This window comes from Capricornis sumatraensis, chromosome 8 (genome assembly GCF_032405125.1).
Source record: "Capricornis sumatraensis isolate serow.1 chromosome 8, serow.2, whole genome shotgun sequence".
NCBI lineage: Eukaryota > Metazoa > Chordata > Mammalia > Artiodactyla > Bovidae > Capricornis > Capricornis sumatraensis.
In genome coordinates, this window is record NC_091076.1 from 92,879,706 (window position 1) to 92,902,761 (window position 23,056).

A 23,056-nucleotide genomic window follows, 5' to 3' on the forward strand; every position below is an offset into this window, starting at 1 on the left:
TCATTTGTCCAGGAGGTCATATTCTTTATATATATTTTTTGTTGCAAAGTCTCTCTCTAGAGAAACTATATATATCACTCTAATTTTTTTAAATTATCAGTTTATATATAAAAGACAAAATCAATTGACTGTCCTGTCCTGTGCCCAGTGCGCTTCTCTGGTGTTGAGAAGCCCAGTGTGCTTCTTCTGTGTTGGAAGTCTCATGAGGTCTGCTGGTCACTCACCCAAGCCTGATCCAGCCTCCACTCTGAAGCTGTGCTCTCAGTCTCGGAGCTGTTCTAATAAAGCAGAGTGACAGAGCTCCAGTCTGTGTGTGGTAGTTGGTGGCATGGCTAGCGGATAAGCGGGATGACTTTCAGGGAACTAATCTGACAGCTCCAGAATCTTTAATGGGGAGCACTCAGAATCCCGGCATTGCCTGCTGGAAGGCTGCTTGGTTCTTGCCAACCCCCTGCCCCAGATCTCCCCCAACCCTGGTCTCCGTGGACAAGTGGAGATCAGAATACTCAAGCTTCAGCCTGTGCTGCCCCTGAACTGCCACCCCTGGATCCTTCCAGGGTTCATCCCTGGACCCCAAAGCACACAGCACACAACTTGCCAAAATGGATTCTACCACTTTATTCAGATAAGAGGTCACAAGCCACAGGACTTTAAAGTGCGTGAAATTCACTGGCAACAGAGCCGCACATATACCAGCCTCCCCCGCCATCCCCACCACCTCACTCCATCCATCATTACTTGTCTTGGGGGAGGGGTTAAGACCCGTCATTTAAAGGTGGGGGAGATCAGGGGAGAGGATGGGAATGCTGGAGCAACAGCAGCTGGTAGTGGTATGACACAGGGGAAGGCGGGGTCAACCACAGTGATTCTGCATGCCACGGGAAGGATAGGGTCAGTCTAGCCTTTCAAAGGCTGGATGTCAATTTATCCCCATCTACTCCTCGTAGCAAGCCCCAGACTGCATTTCAAACAGTCCTAACCCTCCTTCCTCTGTCTCTGGTTTTTCTCTATAATTTATGAGTAATTTGGAGCCCACAGTCCAGCTAGAGGGTGTCCCCTATACACAATGCATACAAACCACAGCAGATGTAGATTTCAGAAGCATGGCAGGGGCTGGCCCCGTCGGGTGGGAAGAGGCTTCTGTCAGGAACTGGCTGGGCGTGTGCTCAGTGCTGAGTGCCTGTGTGCCCACTAGTGTGGTGAGTGAGGGTAAGTGAGTGAGTGTGTGTGTGTGTATGCGTGTGCACACGCATGTCCCACAGAAATCCCTAGGTGACAGTTTGGCCAGAGGGAACCCTACTCCTTGTTTCACTGAGACAGCCAATGGGGTCAGAGGGAGGGGGTGGTCCGCACATACCAGGGAAGACAGGCTCTGATTCCCCACAGAGAAGGGAGAAGCTGGCTCCCTTCTCTAATACACCCTAGGCTAGTCTGTACCTGCTCATTTCTCTTTCTCTAGCACAAAGCTCCTTATTCCCTGCAGCTCAGCACCAGCCATAGACACAGGGGCGGTTCTTAGGGCTGGTGCCATTCTCATTCAATTCTGCTGTTTCAAGGCAGCTCCTTCTGCCTCCACCAGGACATGAGATAGAACTGGAGGAGAATCTTCCACCACCTCTTCCCCGCTCCCTCAGGAAAGAGATTTGGGCAGGGACCCCCGAGACCTTAGCTCAAACTCCACCTCAATCTCCAAACCTTCTAAAGGAAATAAAGTGCTTCCATGAATCCCAGAGAGAATGTCACTATGAACTGGCACAGGTGGCTGGCCTGCTTCTTCTTGACATTTAAATATCCTCTGCCAGTCTGCCTGTATGGCGCCATCCTAAACATGCGCAACCTGGGAGCTCCTCGCCCACCTCCAAACACATAGTGTCAACTCATCCTTTCCAACAGCAGGGACTCCAGGCAGGAAAGTGATCCACCAACAACCTTCCACTTCTCTAGTCCAGGCCTGTACCACACTACCTGGAAGACAGGACCAAGAGCGGCCCCATAGGCCCAGCCTCTAAGGGAAACGAAAGGCCTAAAAACAGCTACATCTGCAGGGAACAAGAGCGTCACACCCAGGTTGCACCACCCCTCCAGTTCTTCAGCAGCAGTGTAATGCCCACCCGTCGTTGCCAAATCAGAACTTTGGAAGGGGTTGACAGGGCACTTGTATCTGCTCCCGGGAATCTGAAAACATACCCATTCGTCTCCAGAGTACACACAGAGGGTGCCCCAAAGCCTGCTGGGTCCTAAGCTTAGCAGTTTATTACTGTCGTCGGGCTGGTTCTCACTGTCTGCAGAAGGATGGATGGCACTCAGCTTTCTTTCTCCCAGCCTTGAAGAGCTTTTCTTAGAACCCACACTCTTTCAGTTTGAAGCATGTCAGGGGGAAAGAGGTAGTAGTCAGGTGCCCCATCTCCCCTCTGAATTCAGTCTGCTCTGCCCGCCAGGCTCATCTTTAACCCTGATCACTCATAAGCTCCGGGTACCAAACTTCACTGAACCTGTCCTCTCCTGGTCTCAGGACCACAGAGAGATCTGCTGGTGACCCAACTACAGGAAGGATCCTTGATTTGGAAAGTTAGGCTAATGCTTGTTAGGAACCGTCCAAGGTGACTCCTGAGGCCCACAGCCTGGGGAGCCATTAAGAACTCAAGCAAACGTCACCCGCCCCCAGCCTGTGCTCTCTTCCTCCAAGGCCTGAGACGCAGTCTCCCACTGGTGCAACTCTCTCTCCTGGGAGCCCAAGCCCTAGCCGCCTGTGTCTCCCCTCTAGCTGAGACAGTTCTGTCCCCGCTGGACACAGGTGAAGCCTCACTACAGAGGGAGCGGGTGGGGGGTTTCTCGGTGTAGGAGACACTTAGTGCAGGAAACTCGAGCAGCAGTGGTGTGTGCATGAAAGCAGGACAGTGCCGCGACCAAGGCGCTGGCGAGGGGCCCATGAGGCCTAAAGGACATCCGTCTCCCGCTCGATCCCCACGTACTTGAGGGCATCAGCTTGGCTGTACCTGTCCCAGGGCAGGAGGAGGAACCAGGTCACTACCGAGGCCTTTGTGATTGAGAAGATGAAGTCCCCTCCCATTTCACTTCCCCTCCTACTCCTTCCTACAAGGTTCCTGCTTCAGAGGCAAGGCACCAGAGAGCACCACAGAGAAAAAGCCTTGGTCACCATGAGATCTCCCTCCTTCATCCATAGAGCTCACCCTCAGCCCCCAAGATAAATTTCAACAGCCACCCCGCTCTGCCCTTTGGGCCACCTCCCTAGGACTATTCCTGGCTGCCTCACCTGTAATCAAAGAAGAGCTCTTCGCCAGCTTGAATTGCCCTCTTGGCAAAGATCCCAATTCGATGATCCCCATTCACCATGACCACTGAAATAGGATAAACCCAGGGCTAGATTCCCAGTCACTTCAAGTCAATGATCAGTAGTGAGTCTGGGCCGATTTTCTCCAAATTCCCAGTGAAAACACACATGAAGAGGAATCAGAAAGTCATCAATGAAGGTAGATGTCTCTATGCTTTTATATCTGTTATTCTGGCTAGTGACACAGGGAGAATTATCTTCAAAAGATTCACGTTAGGAAAAAAGGTTTATAATGTATTCAGTCAGAAAAGCAGATTAAAAGACCAAGACAGAAGGGCTCAAAATGATATTAGACATTAATCATGATTATCTTTGGACAAAGAAATAACTCAGTTATTTAAAAAAAAACTGAACTAATGGATAGAAATCATAGTAAATGAAGGATCCATCATCTACCCCACCTCCCAAGTTACTGGGAACTCACCTTTGGCATAACAGTTGGGGTTCACCGAATGGTTTGCAAATCGAATTTTGTTGCCTTTCCGGGTAGCATCCACTACAAAATCTATAAAGGAAACCAGGGGGACTATGAGCTTACCAGGCACCTCTACAGCTTCCTGAGCCTGAATCCGAAATCAACTAAACTGTAACAGAAACAATACAATGCAGGGGCAACTCTGAGTTCCAGCACACTAACTGGAGCTAGAAACAGCCCCTCATGGAAGCACTCCCTTCCTCTTGCGGGAATCACAGACCTCCCCTCCCACCTACCAGGAAGGGAGATTTCTGAGGTATAAGCACTCAGGGCTGATTAACAAACACAACCTGGAAATGGAGGTTCTCCCAGAGCAAGCAAACGGTGGCTCCTGGAGTCTCTGAGTTCAGTCTCACCACTGTGCTCTAAGCATTGGCTGGAAGACTCAGGGCTGGTCTGAACCTGGATGATGACCAGGGGAGTGTGGTAGGCAGACCTGCCTGAGACCACGTGGGGATGAAAGAGAGACTCCCTACCATTGTTGAGGTTGAAGAGGAAGCTGGACATGTACTTGTCATAGACCTTCCCTCGTCGATCGGCCTCATCCTGAGAGATGAGCTGTAGAGACAGACAAGAAACAGACAGTGGGGATGTAGCTGCCTGCTCAGGGCACGGCACTCTGCCTCTAGAAAGGGCCAGGAGGGGGCTTATGGAGGACCACAAGAACAGTAGTCAGAGGGGGAGCTCAGCTAGTTTCATCCCAATCCCTGCACAGGCTAACCAACACTGAGACAGACCAGAGTCCCCTGCCTGCCTGGCCCCCTTGTGTAGCCTGAGTTGCCAGAAAGTCGAAGAAAGAGTGGTTTGTTTCAGGATTGCAAACAGTTCTGTGGGATCCCCCGAGAGGCCACATGAGAACTTGGCTGAGTTATTTAGAGATTAGTTCACAGAAGTCTGGCCCACAGAAAATCAGAGTTTCTCATCGGTATCTCTCCATATAAGAATGTGGGCCAAACCGATAGCACTCACCTCACCACAGTATTCAGAAATGAATTCATTCTTCTGCACAGACTCCTTAATGAAGGTGCCCCATCCGGCCACATCTGAGGGGGCCAGCAGCAGGTGCTGGGGAACAGGGAGTCAAACTTCAGATTACAGGGCGTGTGCGAGCCGGGGGTGGGGGGGGAATGTGTGTTGGACGTGCACGTGGGCTATGGGGAGCAGGGTGGAAAGAACTAGCAACTGTAAGAGGATCTGAAAACAGAAAACGGTCTAAGCCATTGTGTTTCTGGTAGGAGGTGATGAAAAGAGACATGACACCTCTTCCTCTAGCCTGGGGAACTTCCTACACCAGACCCTGTGGAACTCACTGCAAGTGTCCACCGAAAACAGACACTGTCAATGACATGGCCTCTTCTCTGCTCCTCTCAGTCTGGCCAAGTCAAGGGATTACTTCTCTAATCCCTCAAGGGGACCAAAGGCTTGATCAACTCAGAAAATGTGTGTCTGTCAGGAATCACCAACACTGGTGTACAAATCGTCTAAGGAACCAGTAGACAGAGGCTGCTCAGATCTTCAGTCCTTCCCACCCAACCTGGCCTGGAGTCCTGGGAAAAAGCCCTCACCTTTTTGAGGCCACGCTGAATGCTGCAGTTCTTACAGGAAACCACCTTGCAGTCCCAGTGCTCCGAGGCCCCACAGGTGAGACACAGGTCGGGGTCGCACTCCCGCACTGCCAGGTAGCACGGGCACTGCTTGGTATTGCACTGGGTCTTACAGCGACAGCCGGGAAAGCGATTCTGACCTGCGCAGGACGGCAGGGACCGTCAGGGAGAGACGCAGGCTAATGCTGGGGCTCCGGTTTGACTCAAGGGACAGCGGGGAAGTCAGTGTTATGGGTTCAAGGATATTTGGCAAATAGCAGAGAAACTGCCTTCCCAATAATCACATGTTGTTGTTATCGTTTAGTGGCTCAGTCGTGTCCAACTCTTTGCGACCCCATGGACTGTGGCCTGTCAGGCTCCTCTGTCCATGGGATTTCCCAAGCAAGTATACTGGAGTGGGTTGCCATTTCCATTTCCAGGGGATCTTCCCAACCCAGGGATCGAACCTGCATCTCCTGCACTGGCAGGCAAATTCTTTATCTGGGCAGTCCCAATAATCACAGACTCAAGTGTTTTTCAGAGAAAATGGAGCACCTCCCAGCATTCATGTCTGAGTCAGAAAAGCAGGTTTGATTCTGGAGAAGTGTTTTCTAGAGGATCCCTAACAATGCTCTCCCCTTACCACCTCCACTTTGTTGGGAGAATTTGGAAGGGAGGTGAACAGTGCTCCAGAGAAGAAGAAATCAGTGCTTTTCACTGGTAAATCCTCACCATCAAAACAAGAATCATTTTGAGAACATAATGCATCCGTTCTATGCCATCGTCCTCCACCCACTGCCCTCCCAGCACAATCATCCACCCCTCTATTGTGGTTAAGATTGCTATCTTGTGTTACAAGGTACTTCCAGCACAACTGCCTGGGCACCCAGGTCTGCAAGCTCTGGGGGCTGCCACCCAACTGCTCAGCCTCAGTGGGGGCGGGCAGGCAAGGGTAAGAAGCGAGAGAAAAGCACTCTTGAGTCTCTGTCCCACCCTCTGCTGACATTCAGACTGACCTGAAGCTAAAACTCCAGATAGGAGACTAAAACAGACACACACAGAGCTGTAACCTGTATACGTTGTAAAACAACATCCTGGAAAGCGAGGCTGTATTTACACCTCAAGGTAAAAGATTCTCACATTTCTTAATGCTGCCCTAGAAGGTGAAGCTGGAAAAGCAGCTTATTTCAGTGTAACTGTGGCTTTTAGAATCATAACCTCAGGATTTAAAAAAAAATGACTTCCCCTGATCTTAAAGATCTTGTTTCCTCTGTAGAATGCTTTAAGTGCCGCACAGAGGGTATCGGAAGGCCCGTAAGCAGAGAAGGGTGCGAGGGGAGGGAAACCTGGGCTGCTTAGGTTGACAACTATGGCCAACAGAGAACTCTTACAGTCGGGGTTGCACTGGCAGAACTTCTCACAGAAATTTTGAGTCATGATGCAGGGGCAGGTGCTGTCACAGGGGCGGTCCGGGTGGTCGCAGGGCTGGTAGTTGTACACCTGGGTGGAGGAGTTATCTAAGAGAGAAAAGAACACACTACTGTGGCCACGCTCCTGAGCCGCCTTCTCTCCTGAGGGTCCAGTTGCCCCTATTCAAAGGAGGCTGGTTCTGACCAACTTGGACATGCATTTAGCACCAGACGTGAGAAGCAATCACAGGTGGTGGTGGTCCATAAGCTACAATGGAGTGATCTGCTTTGTAGGGAGAGTGTGGAAATGGTGTGATTACAGGGCAGTTATTTTAAACACTAAATAAGGGGACTTCTCTGCTGGTCCAGGGGTTAAGACTGTGCTTCCATGGCAGGGGGCCTGAGTTCAATCCCTGATCGAGGAACTAGGATCCCACATGCCACTTGGCCAAAAAAATTAAAACAAATCCCACCTCAAAACACTAAATGAAGCCTAGAACCTTGTATATGGCTCACGATGAAAGTCAGAGACCACAGGCCTGTGACTCTATCTCCTAAGAGGTCTTCTCAGCTGCAGTGAGGAGCTGAGCTGTTATCAGCTGTTGCAGGGGGGACCTGCAATGTGCGGAAGCCATGCAGGGTCAATAAGTGTAGCCACAGGTGGGACGGGGGAGGGGCGGCCACAGGCTGCAACCTGAGCGCAGTGCCCCAGTGGAACTTACCTTTCTTCAGCTGAATTTTCCGGCAGTGTGCAGCCCACAACCTGCAAGAGACGGTACAGCTCAGGGTTGTGGCCCTGGGAACTCTGCAGATTTGGGTAAATGATAGCATGACCTCCTCTGGGGGACTGCGATCTGATCACTGGGATCCTCCCCAAATCCCTTCACAACAGGCCTGGATGCCGGTCCACAGAAGCTGGAGCCCACTTTACCTGCAGCTGGCCTCTGGCTCAAGATTTAAACAAGAACAACACATCCCACCCATAAACAAACATACATAAAAAAACCAAAAACAGATGCAAGACCAAACCAAACCCTCTACATCTATTAAAATGCTACTGTTTCTCCATTTCTCCTCTCCCCTGCCCTCCCTCTCTTTGAGGAGGTGGAGATGTGGGAGCGTTTCAGGATGGGGAGGTGGGAAGACTTCAGAAATCTGCTCTGAGTGAAGGAACTGAAAGGGAGATGCCACAGGGATTTCCTTCTATATCTGGAACCAGTGTCAGTTTTTTACAAAACAAAACCAGATGGAGTATTGGCTGCAGAAAAAAAAAACACCTTCCAACCTTAAGCAAAGGTTAGCTAGAAGACAGTGTTATTATGCAACTTAGAGATACAAGTGCCAAAAACAGAACAACAAAACTCTGGTCAGAGTTGAGAAGTGAGCACAGTGGTAATAACAATCCAGCAAGAAGAAATGGCCTCAGGGTGGAGCCACGAGGCCAGTTCACATCCTGCTGGCCGGGAGCTTAAAAATCAGTTATTTCATGGTCCATAGCACTGCGGGACAAGGGAAGGGCTGATTCAAGGCACAGACTCGCAGGGAGCACTGAGGAGACTGGCCCTCCACTGGGTGATGCTGAACTGATGGGCAGTGGCTGCAAAGGGAGGCAGCAGCGAAGCCCTAGGGGAGGTCAGGGCACAGGGAACGGTCTGGCCACAGAAAGCCTTCGGTCCAAGCCTTGCCTGTGCTTTCTCTTCTTCTTCTGCGAGGGGTTCATAAGCTCATCTGTGGGCAGCTTCAGGATAAGTGACTCTTTGACTGCAAACTGGAAGACCTGGAAGAGAAATCCAACAGGACCTGTTACCTCTTGAGCTGAGGGGTCAGATAAGTGACGTAGGCAGGTGCTGGTTTCTGGAGAGCTTGTGGGCAGATGTCTGAGCGTCTTTAGCAGGCACAGACAGAGCAGCACCGGGACACCAGGTTGCTGTTTCTGAAGCCCTTTGTTTTTGGTTGTGTTTTTGGTCTTGTTTTGTTTTTGGGTATGCCATGTGATGTGCAGGACCTTAGTTCCCTGTTCCCTGACGAGGGATTGAACCCATACCCCCGGCATTGGGAACAAGGAGTCTTAGCCACTGCATCACCAGGGAAGTCCCTGAAGTTAATTCTTAAGTGTTTATCCTGACTGAGCACAGGTACGGTTTTTCTGGTCAGTCGCTTTCATCTACTGCTCTGCCTTCCAACCCAGAGGGAGTCAATTCTTACCAACAGTATCTGCTTCTTATTAGGAAGGGCAGTGTTGTATACCTTGTGTAACTGAGTCTGATGTGACCTGAAGTACCACTTGGCTAAGCGCTAGCTCCCTCTGTTGGCATAAACATGTTAGAGTCTTGACTATTATTTTAGCAGGACAGCATTTCAGGAAGGCCTGGTCCCTTTTAACATGCTGTTTCCCTTAGAACATTTGTTTTTTAGCTTTTTCTTTTCGGTTACAGGCCCTCTTGCAATTCCATGAAAACTGTGAATCTTATATTCAGGAAAATAACACACAAAAATTGCTTTGTACACAGTTTGCAGGCTTTTAGATCAAAAACCTGTGCCTTGGGGAGATAGGTATGAGATTAAAAAAAAAAAAGGAATAGGGGACATGCCTTTTTCAAGGCATGAGCCCGCTGTGTCTCCTTTTGCCTGGCAAAGCAATAAAGCTATTCATTTCTACTTCCTCCAAAAAGGCCTCTCGTGCCTTCTGAGATGGCTCACACTCCATCTATGGTGTGTGTTTTCCCCTTGAGTAAACCTTCTTTCACTTAAAAAGAAAAGAAAGCAAAGGGCACTTCAGCTCACGGTTCTACTACTTGTTCTAAATAGAGAGTACATGCAGAAAAGATTGCAGAGACTCTTCTGGAAAGTGGGGAGCTAAGTGAGGAGGGCTCAAGCTCTGGTGTTCCTGTTTGGACCAGTTGGCCCCAATACCTGACTCCCTATCCCTGTGCTTCAGTCTGTCTGCTCCCCATAGGCTTCTCCCACCTCCAAAACATCAGACGCTGCTATCAGATGGTGATTCTAGTGATGATGTAAGTGAGATGCACAAGGTCCAGACCCAGCCATTAGGGGTGGTAATTAGGAAATCTAATGATAGAACATTTGAAGAATAAACAACGGAGAAGTCTGACTGGGGTGGTGGTGGCAGCTGCAGCTACAGAAGCAGGAGCAGGGGTGTGAGATAAGAAGATCCCCAGAAGGACCCAGGAGTGCCTTCCAGGAAATGGGTCCACATTTAGAAAGAAACGGAGAAAGAAACAGCCACCCACTCCGGTATTCTTGCCTGGAGAATCCTGTGGACAGAGGAGCCTGGCGGGCTGCTGTCCATTGGGTTGCACAGAGTTGGACACAACTGAAGCGACTTAGCATGTATGCATGCATTAGAAAGAAAGGCAAGAACGCCACCGCCACCACCAAAAAAAAAAAAAGAAAAAAACCTAAGAGAGGGTAGAAACATCCAGAAGAGTTAGATAGTGGCTAGAGACCGAAGTAAGGATTCAGCAAGGAGAGCAGATCCTAAGTATTGCTAGGCCTGGTATTTGCAGAAAGCCCCCCAAGTTTGGGGAATCCACCTCCTGGTCCAGAAGCACAGGCTCATGAAGGATTGAACCTAAGACAGCTTCTGTCCAGACAGGCAGCCTTACAAAGTAACCAAAGGGCTCCCGGGGCAAGGACTTGTTCCCGTCCCCTTCAGGCAGTACCTGCTTGCACGTCTTAGTCCCCAGAAGTCTGGCTATTGAACAGAAGTTGTTGAAGTAGGTGCCATGAAAGACTCGAAAAAGAGATTCTTCAGCCCCAGTCCACTCTACAGGCTCTGAGGGTGCTTCCACTACACAGAGCTGAGGTGGGGCTGGACTCGCCTTCTGTTTCGTGGGCGTCTGACAGCGAGAGTTCGCCTCTAAGAGAGAAAGGAATGAGAGAAACACAGAAGGAGGAATGCAGCTGGCCTCAGTGGTTTGCTACAAACTCAGCACTTCATTCTACACAAAAAGGTAGAAGAATTAGGAACGAAAATATTCCCTATCTCTACTGCTTACAGGTGAACCTGTGGAAAGAATGAACAATTTTAAAAGGTAGTAATGTTAACTGTTACGGCATGATCCTGGGTTTACCTTGTGTAGCAAGAAGAGGTCATTTTCTGCTCACTGTACCTGAAGAACTGGAGGCCCAGTCATTGCCAGTGTCCCTGTCACTGTCCCCTTCTTTGGTCTCAGCCACAGCAGAGGCGGAAGTGTTCGAGCAGGAAGCATTGACCACGTGGTGCCTTCGCCGGCGACGCCCGGAACACTTGGAGCGAGGGTTGTGCAGCATGGCGTACTCCTTTGCTCCTTCCTGCAGAGGTCATGTTACAGTTAGGAAGCAGAAACAGGCCACCATATCGGTCCCATCATCACAAACCATCTGCAATATCTGTGCTGACTTGCAAATTGACACTTTTTTTTTCCTCTGTTCCATATATGACCATGTGATAGCTTCTTAACAAACATCTTAAAGCTTACACACTTATCTCTTGACAAAGAGCTGCCCTATAATACAATCTTTACAAAGATATAATCTTTATATATTATGCACAGATGTTTCTATGCATCTTTGACTGTCCAGTGAGTCGTATCTTATACTCATTTGCTCACAAGCTGACTGGAATTTGAGAATACATTCTCCTGTAGATGAGAAAATGAGGGATGTGCTGAGAGCATGCAGCTAATTATTCCAGAACAGGTACAAGAATCAGGGCCCTTCATCCCCAGGCCTCACTGTTCTTTATGTTTTACCACACTTGTCTCTGTTTCAGTAAGAAAATATATAATCCTTAAATTTGTATAATATTACCACTCAATTGGTCATGTATGGATGTGAGAGTTGGACTGTGAAGAAAGCTGAGTGTCAAAGAATTGATGCTTTTGAACTATGGTGTTGGAGAAGACTCTTGAGAGTCCCTTGGACTGCAAGGAGATCCAACCAGTCCATCCTAAAGGAGATCAGTCCTGGGTGTTCACTGGAAGGACTGACGCTGAAGCTGAAACTGCAATACTTTGGCCACCTCATGCGAAGAGTTGACTCACTGGAAAAGACCCTGATGCTTGGAGGGATTGGGGGCAGGAGGAGAAGGGGACAACAGAGGATGAGATGGCTAGATAGCATCACCGACTCGATGGACATGAGTTTGAGTGAACTCCGGGAGTTGGTGATGGACAGGGAGGCCAGGCGTGCTGTGATTCATGGGGTCGCAAAGAGTCGGACACGACCGAGTGACTGAACTGAACTGAACCACTTAATTTAGGAAATTCCCTCCAAGTCAGTATTTTAAACTAGGATGAATATTTTATTACTTTATTACTTTACAGCTATGCTTTTTTTTTAAAGACCAGATAATTACTTAGCTGGATCATCTATCTTCTTGCTAGACTTAGTTTCCAAAGATTTTGAGCTGTTTCTGGAAACTAAATCTACAAGTAAAGGATAAAGGTTTACCATTAGTAAGAATATTCAGAATAATATACTGTAGGCCCTCAAAGAAATTCCAAGAGAGAAGTTTTTATTTTAACTGAACCTGATACTACGTGTCCATGCTCAGTGTGACATATACAGGATTCCAGGATGACTACTTTGGGGAGGGCAATGCCCTTTTTATTTTTTTAAATTTTCACTTATCTATTTATTTTTGGCTGTGCTGAGGTCTTCACTGCTGTGGGGCTTTCTCTAGCTGCGGTGAGCAGGGGCTACTCTCTAGTTGTGGTGCACAGGCTTCTCATCATAGTGGCTTCTCATGCTGCAGATGACAAGACGCAGGGCACGAGGGCTTAGGTAGCTGCAGCATGTGGGCTCAGCAGTTCTGGCTTCCAGGCTCTAGAGCAAGGCTCAAGAGTAGCAGAGCATGGGCTGAGTTGCTCCTTGGCATGTGGGATCTTCCTGGATCAGAGACTGAATCTGTGTCTCCTGCACTAGCAGGGAGATTCTTTACCACCGAACCAACAGGGAAGCCCCGGAAACGTCCTTTTGAGTTATACAAAAAGCATGAACTGTGGAGTTAGACCAGAGCTTCAATTTCAGCATTGCCATACCACTGACACAGTAACAAACTTTAGGCAAAATATGTAACTTTTATGACCTATACTTTATCCACCTCAGGATGTTGTTATAAGCATGAAAATAAGATCATATATGTTAAGGGTTAGCACAGTACTTTGACACATAGGAAGGAATTAATACATATTATGGAAAAAATAAATCAGATAGTCTATTTATTTATTTTTTGTTTGTTTAAATGGAATTTTGGGGGCATACAGTTCTATGCATTTTAAATACTTATATTTATTTGTTTTGGCTGTGCCACATCTTAGTTGCAGCATATGAACTCTTAGTTGCAGTATGTGTGATCTAGTTCCCTGACCAGGGATCAAATCTGGGTCCCTTGGATTGGGAACGCAGAGCCTTAACCACTGGACCACTAGGAAAGCCCTATTTATTTTTTTGCTATTACCATGTGGCACATTTTCCAGATTTTTATCCAATGGCACTCTCTATCATCTTTCAATTATCCCACTAAAGATAGTTCCAAAACCACCTAGCTGTATAATCTCATTTTAATTGGTAGCAGAAATTTTATCAAGGTATTTTATTCTTTACCTAAGCTCACCCTATCATGTGAAAGTGAAAGTTGCTCAGTTGTGTCCGACTCTTTGCAATCCCATGGACTATACAGTTCATGGAATTCTCCAGCCAGAATACTGCAGTGGGTAGCTGTTCCCTTCTCCAGGGGATCTTCCCAACTCAAGGATCAAACCCAGGTCTCTCACATTGCAGGGGGATTCTTTAACAGCTGAGCCACCAAGGAAGCCCAAGAATACTGGAGTGGGTAGCTTATCCCTTTTTCAGCAGATCTACCCGACCCAGGAGTCAAACTGGGGTCTTCTGCATTACAAGTGGATTCTTTAGCAGCTGAGCTACCAGGGAAGCCCCACCCTGTTCTGTAGAAAGCAGAACTCTGTCTTTGACAAGTCCAGCTGAACCTATTCCCTTCTAGCTCTCAGTGGACTGCCTCCCCACAGAAAGGCAGGAGAATTTACACTGCTACATGAGGTCTGTCTGCCAGCAAGGGTCCATCTGGCTGATTAACTCATATAAGACATGAGCACCTTTATGTGTTGTTCCTCCTACATTTATATGCAGTTAAAGGGAGACAGCAAAGATAGGGTCTCATGCACACACATACAGCTCCAAGTCCAACAAAGCAGTTTCAGACTCTGAAATCTGAACAGATGATGTTTAGGGCAAGAAAGCCTTCAATGTTCTTCACACTAACTCCATGAAACTAACTTCACAGTGCTACTGCTGCAAAATAAGGGCGCTCCTTACGAGCAGAAGTCATGTCTCATCCACACTTTGTGACCCTCACCTCAGGGTGCTATATACCAGCTCACGTGGTTTGTGTTCTCTGGGGCAGAAAGCCCAAGGACCATTTCCTGCTCAGATTTCCACCAATTTCAACCATGGCAGAAGAATTTAAAAACGTACCAGCAGAAGAAAGCAGTCTGTGCCACACGGTTCTGGCTCAATCTTGATTTCTTTGTTCTTGCGTTTATACACGTTAGGGGTGGCATGGAAAGCTGGAAAACACAAAACTGTCCTGTTGGCAATGGCTCATCTGCTTGACAGGAGGAGGAGGAACAAATGTGAATTAGGGAGCCACTGGAGGAGAATTTAGGTATAAACAGCTATTATCAAGGTGAATCATGCTGAATCATTTCTGACATCAACACAATTCTTCCAAAGCTAGAGGAAACTCAGGGACAACTGTGTTGCTGGTTAATCTGTCCTCATCGTGTGAAGTACGCCACACTATAACTACACAAGAGAAAAGAGAACTGGCCCTTTGTAAAACCATCATCAGATCAGAAGCCAGGAATTCCATTGGAGAAACTAAAAATAAAGAGAATGAAATGGTGGCTGGGGATGGAAAACAGGAGAGCATTTCAGAGCAGCCCACTCACGGTGAAGGAAGCAGTCATATTTGAAGCAGCGCCGGCAGAAGAGTGTGTGGAAGGAGTGCAGAGATTGCTCCCGCTGCACAGACTTGGCGTTGGGGCCGTCGATGTTGGGTGTGCACTGTGGGGGGAGCGCATTGGGGTCTGACATCTCTGTGAGCTCTCGGTACCTGGTTCGGAAAAGAGAGGTAAGAGTGCCTTCCAAGGGACTGTCTCCACTGAGAAAATGCAGACTGACATGGGGAGCTCTACTCAGTGCTCTATAATAGCCTACACGGGAAAAGAATCTAAACAAAAACGAAAAAGACTGAATACATGTACATGTGGGCTTCCCTGGTGGCTCAGTGACAAGAGAACCGGACTGCCAACGTAGGAGGCACGGGTTTCATGGGTTTGATGGCTGGGTTGGGCAGATCCTCTAGAGAATGAAATGGCACCCCACTCCAGTATTTCTGCCTGGAGAATTCCATGGACAGAGGAGCCTGGTGGGCAACAGTCCATGGGGGTCACACAGAGTGTGACACAACACAGTGACTAAACAACAGATGTATAGGTATAACTGATCCACTTTGCTAAAACGAACACATTGTAAATTGAATATACTCCAATAAAAAGTTTTTAATTAAAAAACAAAAAAGAAAATCCAGACTGAATACTGACAGTTATCCAGAAATGGTCTGCCAAGGGAGAAAAGGGAGGGTGGGTGTTTTTTTTTAATAGGTCTTTATGTATAAGCAGGTAGGTTCACCATTGTAATGATGCCAGACTCAGTGTGTGTATATATGAAAGTAAGGGAAGGGAAATATTTTCTAAGTATGGTGCTGGAGTAACTCTCCAGTAAAGTGGCAAAATCTTAAAACTTCTCTGCCCAGATTTATGCAAAAGCCAGCAAACGATGACCTTTAACATGCGAATGGGCATTTGGAGGTAATCAGAAGTGTAGGCAAATCAAAATGCACTTACCAAAAATGAGACTTTTTATAACCCAAAGAAAGCATGTATGCAAGTTTTGCCTGAGTGGTCTACATGGCCTGCGGAGGGCAGCCGTCCTACCTCTCCTTCATGTCGTCTGGGACACCGTTCTCAGGGAACATCGAGGCGATCGCACTGAAGATCATGTCGTTTGGGAATTGTTTCTTGGAACTCTTTTTGCTGCCTGGATTGGAAAGGATAAAAAGCTTCTGAGTGCCATACAGAAGCACACAAACAAAGCTAGCTGATCATCTTGTACTTCTGTCACGGCGTTCTGATTAGAGCTGCTTTTTAACTCAACCATTGACTATGTCAGAATACAGAAAGAAGGTCAGTGCTACCTGGACCTATCTAACAGGCTACTGGTAGATAAGGAGATCAGAGTCATCTACATGTTAACAACGAAATCCACAGTCCAGGGGAATTCCATGGTGGCCCAGTGGTTCAGACTCTGAGCTTTCACTGCCGAGGGCCTGGATTCAATCCCTGATTGGAGAACTAAGATCCCACAAGCCTCATGGTATGGCCAAAAAAAAAAAAACCTACAGTGTAAGACAGAATCTGGAAGTGAAAACAGATGTTTTTATGGAGAGGCCCGAGTATAGAAGTACCTACCATAATGGTGATGCCAAAGAACAAGATGGATACTATAAGTTTGTTACAAGAAGAGAAGACACTTTGTGTCTAGACATATGGTATAATTAAATAACAATGTACAATTAAATATGAAATTAATTAAATATTGTCTAACATGGGAAAATGCTCATAAGATTAAATAATAAGGGATATAAAATTACCTATGTGTATACACACATATGTGGTATAATACTAACTTCACCTACCATATATATATGTTGATTTACTTAGGTACTTTTTAAAAACTGAGATAAAATACACATAATACATTTCAGGTGTACATGTGTATATTTTTATATATACATTTTTTAAGTCTAGAAGGAAATATTAATACTAAAAAAAGCTACTTCTAGGTAGCAAGATAATAGGGTAATTTTACTTTATTCTTTATAACTTGCCATATTTTTCAAACACACTATTTTTTACAATTAGAAATGAACAATGATTATTGTCTAAAGTTCTCCTACTTTTTTCTTCAGCTAAATCACAGATATCTTAAACCATCAGTCAGTAAACACATTCTCCTTTTAAGTGGACCAGGGAGAAATGCCAACAGCCTTTAATAAGAAATAAACCTCTCTTTTGCCTTCTTCCCTTTCCCTGTCACTCCAGGTGGAATAAGGAGGTCATGCTCTTCACCTTCAATAGCATGTCGTTTTCTCTTTCTTGTTACTGGCAGATCCTCTTTGCTGTCATCTTGCTTTCCATCTGAGGTGTCATTGTGCCCTTCTTCATCTTCATCCGAGTATTGATTCAGAGCATCTACCAACTCCAGGAAAACAGCATCACTGATCAGGACAGAGCCAGGAATCATCTCTGAAATATAAGAATTAGATGGATAGGCAGTGGTCATTTCATACTCCATTAGTCCTCCTTGGAAGGTTTTCCTGTATTCACTCCTGAGACTCAAGATAATATATGTACATTTTTATGTGGACAACCAGGGAGTTACAATAATTTGATTGGTTCTTACAATTGCAACGGTTCAGCTGGCTAGAGTGGGAAATCCAGCTATGGACTTTATTTTTACTAAGGTTTTCACATCCTCAGTAATAGATCAACCTGTATTTATGGTCCAAAATATCACAAAAGTGGCCAATAATACAAATAGGACAGAGAAAAAAACGATGAAATTGTACTTGGTTTTGCAAGTGATGGGTCAATAGTAACTTCGTTGACTCAAAAGACAATATACTTAAAAAAAAAATCATACTACATGGGGTTATACTATTAATATAACAGGATAAAGCCTCAGAACACTAGAGGGCACTGTGTATAAACAATGCGTTTCAATGGCATCACGACAGCATCCACAATTGTCAAAAGAGCAGGTTGAGGCCACTGGTTTGCAATCTATGAAGAGTTTCCCCCTATCTTTCCCCTTCTTACACACTAACAACTTTTTCTAAAACTACAACTAAATACAAATGCCTTGCTTTTGAAATCATACACAAGTTCCTTTGCCCTGTCCTCTGAAGTAAAAGGTTTTTGCTTTAGTCTCCGGGTCTTCCCTAAGTCACAAAAAGGTTGGCTCCAGAGGTAACGATTAAGAAATGTGAAGACATAGAAACAAAGAATAGCTGTTGGGTCAGGAAACTGGTAACAATTTAGACTATAAATCTGCAACACAGCAGAATGGCTGTACTCCCAGTTCCCCAAAAGAAAGATAAAGGCCTGACACACATTCCTAAGTTGTTTTATAAGAAGCAGACCTCCCACCAGACAAAAACTGCTGACCGCAAGCATGAAGACCCTAGACTGGTTGAAACCAGAAGGTTGATGAGGATTGAAACTTCACCCAGATGCCAACCAATCCAAGAACTGGGCACAACTGATCATACACCCTGCAGTTCTCTCCCTCACACTGCCTTTAAAATCCCTCCCCTGAAAGCCATTAGGTAGTTCTGGTCCTTTGAGCTTGAGCTGCCCCTTCTCCGTGCTTGGCGCCCTACAATAAAGATTGTACTTTCCTTCACCACAACCTGGGGTCAGTAGACTGGCTTTATTGCACTCAAGTGAGCAGACCCAAGTTTGGTTTGGTAACACTTTTAGGAAAGTCAGAATATTATTGCCAACTTCTGGGAGATTCAGGGAGTATTTGGATCTAAGAAGAGAGGTTATGCTCATTGCCAGTATCACAGAAAGGGAAGCAAAGAACAAAATAGCCTTGGATGGATTTATGGTAGACTTCTAAGACCAAACTTATTTATTCACTAAATTTTCTCTCCATCCACTGGAGAGAAAATCATATTACTATATAACCATTACATTACTATACCATCCTTTTATGTCTCAACTCTTTTTTTTTTGGCCATGCTGCATGGCTTGTGGGATCTTAGTTTCCTATCTATCGACTGAACCCCAGGACCCTGGAGATGACAGCATGGACTCCTAACCACTGGACCACCAGGGAATTCCTCCAAATCCTCTTAAAATTTAACTGGGGTTATTTGTAATATAAAATGTTTACTCCCAGCCATGTGGTGACATGGAAATAGTTTTCAGTGTATACACCATGAGGCAGCAGACAACAGCAAGCTAATGATACATGAACCAAGAGGCACCATCCTAATAAAGTTCTCTCCTTAGGGGCCCAGAGCCACTACCTTCTTCACCGTGGACTTTGCCATCGTAGTTATTGATCAGCTCCTCGATGAAAGTCTCATCTTCCTCTTTCACCTCATCCCCCATGTAGGGGATATTGCACAAAACTGTCTCATCTTCCACCTGAAATCAAACCAAATGTAATTCATTTCATGAATCAGCTGTGCATCGCCTCTGTCCTGTTTTGTTTTTTTTTCTCTTTCCTGTTTAATGGAACCTGTGCTGAACCATTTTTGCTGCTGTAAAGCTCCTAAAAATGCTTTTGGTTACAAAGTTCACTACATTTTAAAGACCAGTCATTTTGGCAACAAAGCCTCAAATGGAAGGGAGTCATGCTACTCTTGGAAGAAAAAAAAGTCAGCTTTACTACCTGAGGATATTAACTACCAAATGTTAAGCTGGATGTTAAAAATATTCCCACCAACACCTAAAATCTGACAACACATTTCTTTCTCATAGTGATTCCAGCTATTATGTCATTTAATCCACTAAACTTTGTGAAATTGGTACAAATATCACATAAACAATAGTCTAAAAGGTCTTTAACTCTAATTCTTCTCATCAGTAGAAAGACAGATGAAAAGGAAAACTTTCAAGAGTATAAACTACAACATAACTGCAGTAGTTAAAACAGAAATTGGCAACCATAAAATATTTGTATATTCTATTATACAGACTAAGATTAACCTCCCATAAACATAATAAAAATTCTTATTACAACTGATATCACTCACCCTCAGTGAGAACCTAAAGTCAATTGCAGAACGAGCGATGTATATTTTCTGGCAATAAACAATATGAATGGATTTTGTTTTGTGGTTCAGCAGAAAACAGTCATTTTCAGATCTGTAGCTATCAAGTAGAGTTACTCTGAAGTTTTCTTCTAAGAGATGATTTCCTTCTGTAAACCTATATCCTATTCCAGTCAGCAGAACTGCTATCTGTCATCAGACACAATAAGCGATGGCAGTATTTAGCGGCCTGATTATCAGAACCACAAATAATCCTGGCAGGAGTCAGCATAAAGCCCCAGATGAAAGGACTGGAGATCCATGTGTGCCTCTGCTATCTCAGTTGCTTTCACAGCATCTTGCTTTTAGGGGATTAAGAAAGGATTGCTCCATCAGCAGGGAGCTGTCAACCTGCTAAAGCCTGAAGTCTCTGATTTAGAATACATTTAACTGCACACAATGTTATAAAATTGGACCAAGGTAGTAAAGGAAAGCTGGACTCCTGCCCAATCTCTTTCATTCAGAAAAGAAACAGCATCAATTCTGAAGTACACTCCAGAGAACGCAAAAGCTAACAAGTTAGAACAACTTGCAATATGTGTTTTTCAGAGTCAGTAAATCACAAAAACATTCTGCCCTGCATGTCCAAGCTTTGTTAAGTATATTCTGACAATCTTTACCCTGCATTTCAATGTTAAAAAAAAAAAAATCATTCCATTTAAACAATCACCATAGTACTTTCAATACATACCATGAAGTTCTGCTGGAGAGGGGACCATGAGTACATGATGGGAACCAAGGCAACTGTGTTCAGAGACCTCATTAACATGTGCTGGCTTGCAAATCCCGGGAAAATGCTCTCTATGGTACACTAAAATACAAACAATGACATGGAGAGGGAAGGCAGGTCCACAACCCAAGAGAGAATCTTGAGTTTCCTTCCAAAATTATCCCAGTAGCCTTCTAATTCCTACAAGTGGATAAGTTGAGGGTTTTGTAACATCAAGCTCCTAAAAGGAATCCCTCAGTTGTAAACCTGTGGGAAGCAGGAACTGTCTCTTATTGCCCTTGGCCTCCCATATTTAACTGTTGTTTATCTCCATCTAAAACTGTTGATCTCTTTGGGCTGTACCTGACAGCAAAGGGCCTCTGAGTGTCCTAGGAGATGAGAATGCAGACAAGGAAGTTTTCCTGAAGACCTAAACTTTAGACAGTGGACTTCCACTTAGCTGCAGAGCTGATGGGGACAGTACAGGGGGAAGCAAAGTAGTGTAGAGATTATGGTCACCTTCTGCTTTGGGAAAGAAAAGTGCCCTTCATAAACTATCTGTTTTTTATATTTTAGAAACATCATCTCTATAAGAAACTAACAGAGTGATTTTTTTTAGTTTACAAAAAGGATGTCCCGTTGACCATGTTGGTCAATTACCCACAGCATTCCTTTTCCAACTTCAAAATAGCTGAGGTACCAAAAAAGCCACAGAAGAGGTTGCTTTGAAGCTTGTATACAGACCCCAGGAAAGTAGACAACAAATGTCTTATTTTTCTAGGTAAAACTCATGATTAAACTCATTATCTACAAAGAACAAAAGGCAAAACCGTTTTTCTTTTTTTTTTCAGTAATACAATTTGGTAATGAGTTTGATGTCCTTTTGATTTTATTTATTTATTTATTCTCAGGCTGCAGCCCAGAATATACAGGATCTTAGTTCCCTGAGCAGGGACTGAACTTGTGCCCCTTGCATTAGAAGTGGGGGGTTTTAATGGCTGGACCACCAGGAAGTTTCACAGTTATTCTTTAAGTTACAGGTTCACCATCCCAGTTATTCAAAGATGACTACAGTAATTGTATCCATTGTCTTTATTTTCTAATAATAAAAACATAGCCCACAAGGCTCCTCCGTCCATGAGATTCTCCAGGCAAGAATACTGGAGTGGGTTGCCATTTCCTTCTCCAGGGGATCTTCCCAACCTAGGGATTGAACCCAGTTCTCCTGCATTACAGGTGGATTCTTTACCATCTGAGCCCCAGGGAAGCCCAATAAGCCAGAAATAGAGAAAAAAAAAGAAAAGAAAAAAATCCTGAAATCCAAGGAAAAGAGAAAGGCCAAGGTGAGACACTGGAATTACCTTTTTGAGAAAAGGATGCCCACTCACAGGCTTCATTAACTGAACAGGTTGGACACGAAGCTTCTTCCATTCTTCATTGAGGATCTGGGTTTTTTCTTGAACTTTTGCAAAATTTGCTACATAGAGAGCCTAGCAGAGCCAAGGAAAAACTTGTTAGGATTTTAAGAGAAGAATTAAAAGATAAAAATAAAAAATCCAACCCCTCCATATTGAATCAATTTATAGCCTTTCACTTGTGAAGTATTTTTACCTTTGCACCCATATTCGCCTGAAGCCGTTTAAGCTGCCGAAGTCGCATGTATTCAGACTTAACTTTCCTCTTCCAGTAAGTGATACATTTGGAAGTCGGGGGATTTGGTATATCCATTTTGCTGTAATCTAAGAGAGACAGAGATGACAAATGGCATTTTACTTCCTGGAAATGACGCATTCCTCAAATTCAAATAAACATGGTCAGTTATGCTTTCATTCCCATTACATTTATTCACAAAAACAAGATTTGTGTAAAGAACACAAATCTATGAGTTCAACAGAAAGTTCCAATTAAGAAAAGATTTCATATCAGCAATGGCTGGTCTGATTACCTAAAAGCTTAGCCGCTGTCCTCTGTGGTAACGTGCTTTTAATTTAGCTCTCACTTTCACAGATATTTAGAAACTTGGATTACTTGCAAATTTGGAAGCCTGTTTACTACTTTGATTAAGAGAAATGTTTAGCAGGAACCAAGTTAATATCAAGAGCTTCATGGAAAGATTCACCCACACAAGAAAACTATACCTGCCAAACTGCCTAAATCTACCAGATGTCTAGCAATTAAGGTCGAATATGACAACAACATAATCTCATGTCCAAGTCACCAGCATGACACATGGAAATACATAACACTGCCAATCACTGGTTTTTTTTTTTTTTTTGAGGCGCTTGAATTAAAGTTCAGTTTTAAAGAAGTACTTATTGGACCACGCTCTACCTACCTCATAGAATGCAAGGCGAAGGGTAGGGTTTTACAAGTGGCTTCTGTTCTTCAGAGGAATGGCAAGACACAAAGGCAAAATAAATGTTGAGCTTTTCAAAAGAGAACAGACAGTCATTTCAAGTCAGTGGAGCATAGTCAGATCCTCAGAAGGATGTTCCCCAAAAAACTATGAAGACTTTAAAGTCTCTGCTACCACAGTATTTGCATGTAATCAGATCCTA

General features: G+C 45.1%; 1 protein-coding gene across 4 annotated transcripts; it reads right to left on the bottom strand.

The window, feature by feature from the left end:
* Positions 1-647: 647 nt before the first annotated feature.
* On the bottom strand, positions 648-22,915 carry EZH1 (enhancer of zeste 1 polycomb repressive complex 2 subunit). 4 transcript variants are annotated; one of them, XM_068978834.1, is made up of 20 exons: positions 22,834-22,915; positions 22,110-22,237; positions 21,887-21,988; positions 20,481-20,600; positions 19,001-19,121; positions 17,034-17,210; positions 15,840-15,942; positions 14,793-14,956; positions 14,317-14,408; positions 10,953-11,133; positions 10,503-10,699; positions 8,505-8,596; positions 7,542-7,582; positions 6,802-6,927; positions 5,393-5,571; positions 4,797-4,892; positions 4,304-4,385; positions 3,777-3,857; positions 3,275-3,359; positions 648-2,996 (listed from the first exon to the last, which is right to left on the bottom strand). In XM_068978834.1, the coding sequence occupies exons 2-20, from the start codon at positions 22,224-22,226 to the stop codon at positions 2,936-2,938; spliced, it is 2,217 nt and encodes a 738-aa protein (XP_068834935.1). In that variant the 5' UTR covers positions 22,227-22,237; positions 22,834-22,915; the 3' UTR covers positions 648-2,935. The 4 variants fall into 4 exon arrangements, with proteins under 4 accessions (XP_068834935.1, XP_068834936.1, XP_068834934.1 ...); XM_068978835.1 differs by having other exon boundaries at positions 648-1,965; positions 21,860-21,988; XM_068978833.1 differs by having other exon boundaries at positions 21,860-21,988.
* Positions 22,916-23,056: the final 141 nt, after the last annotated feature.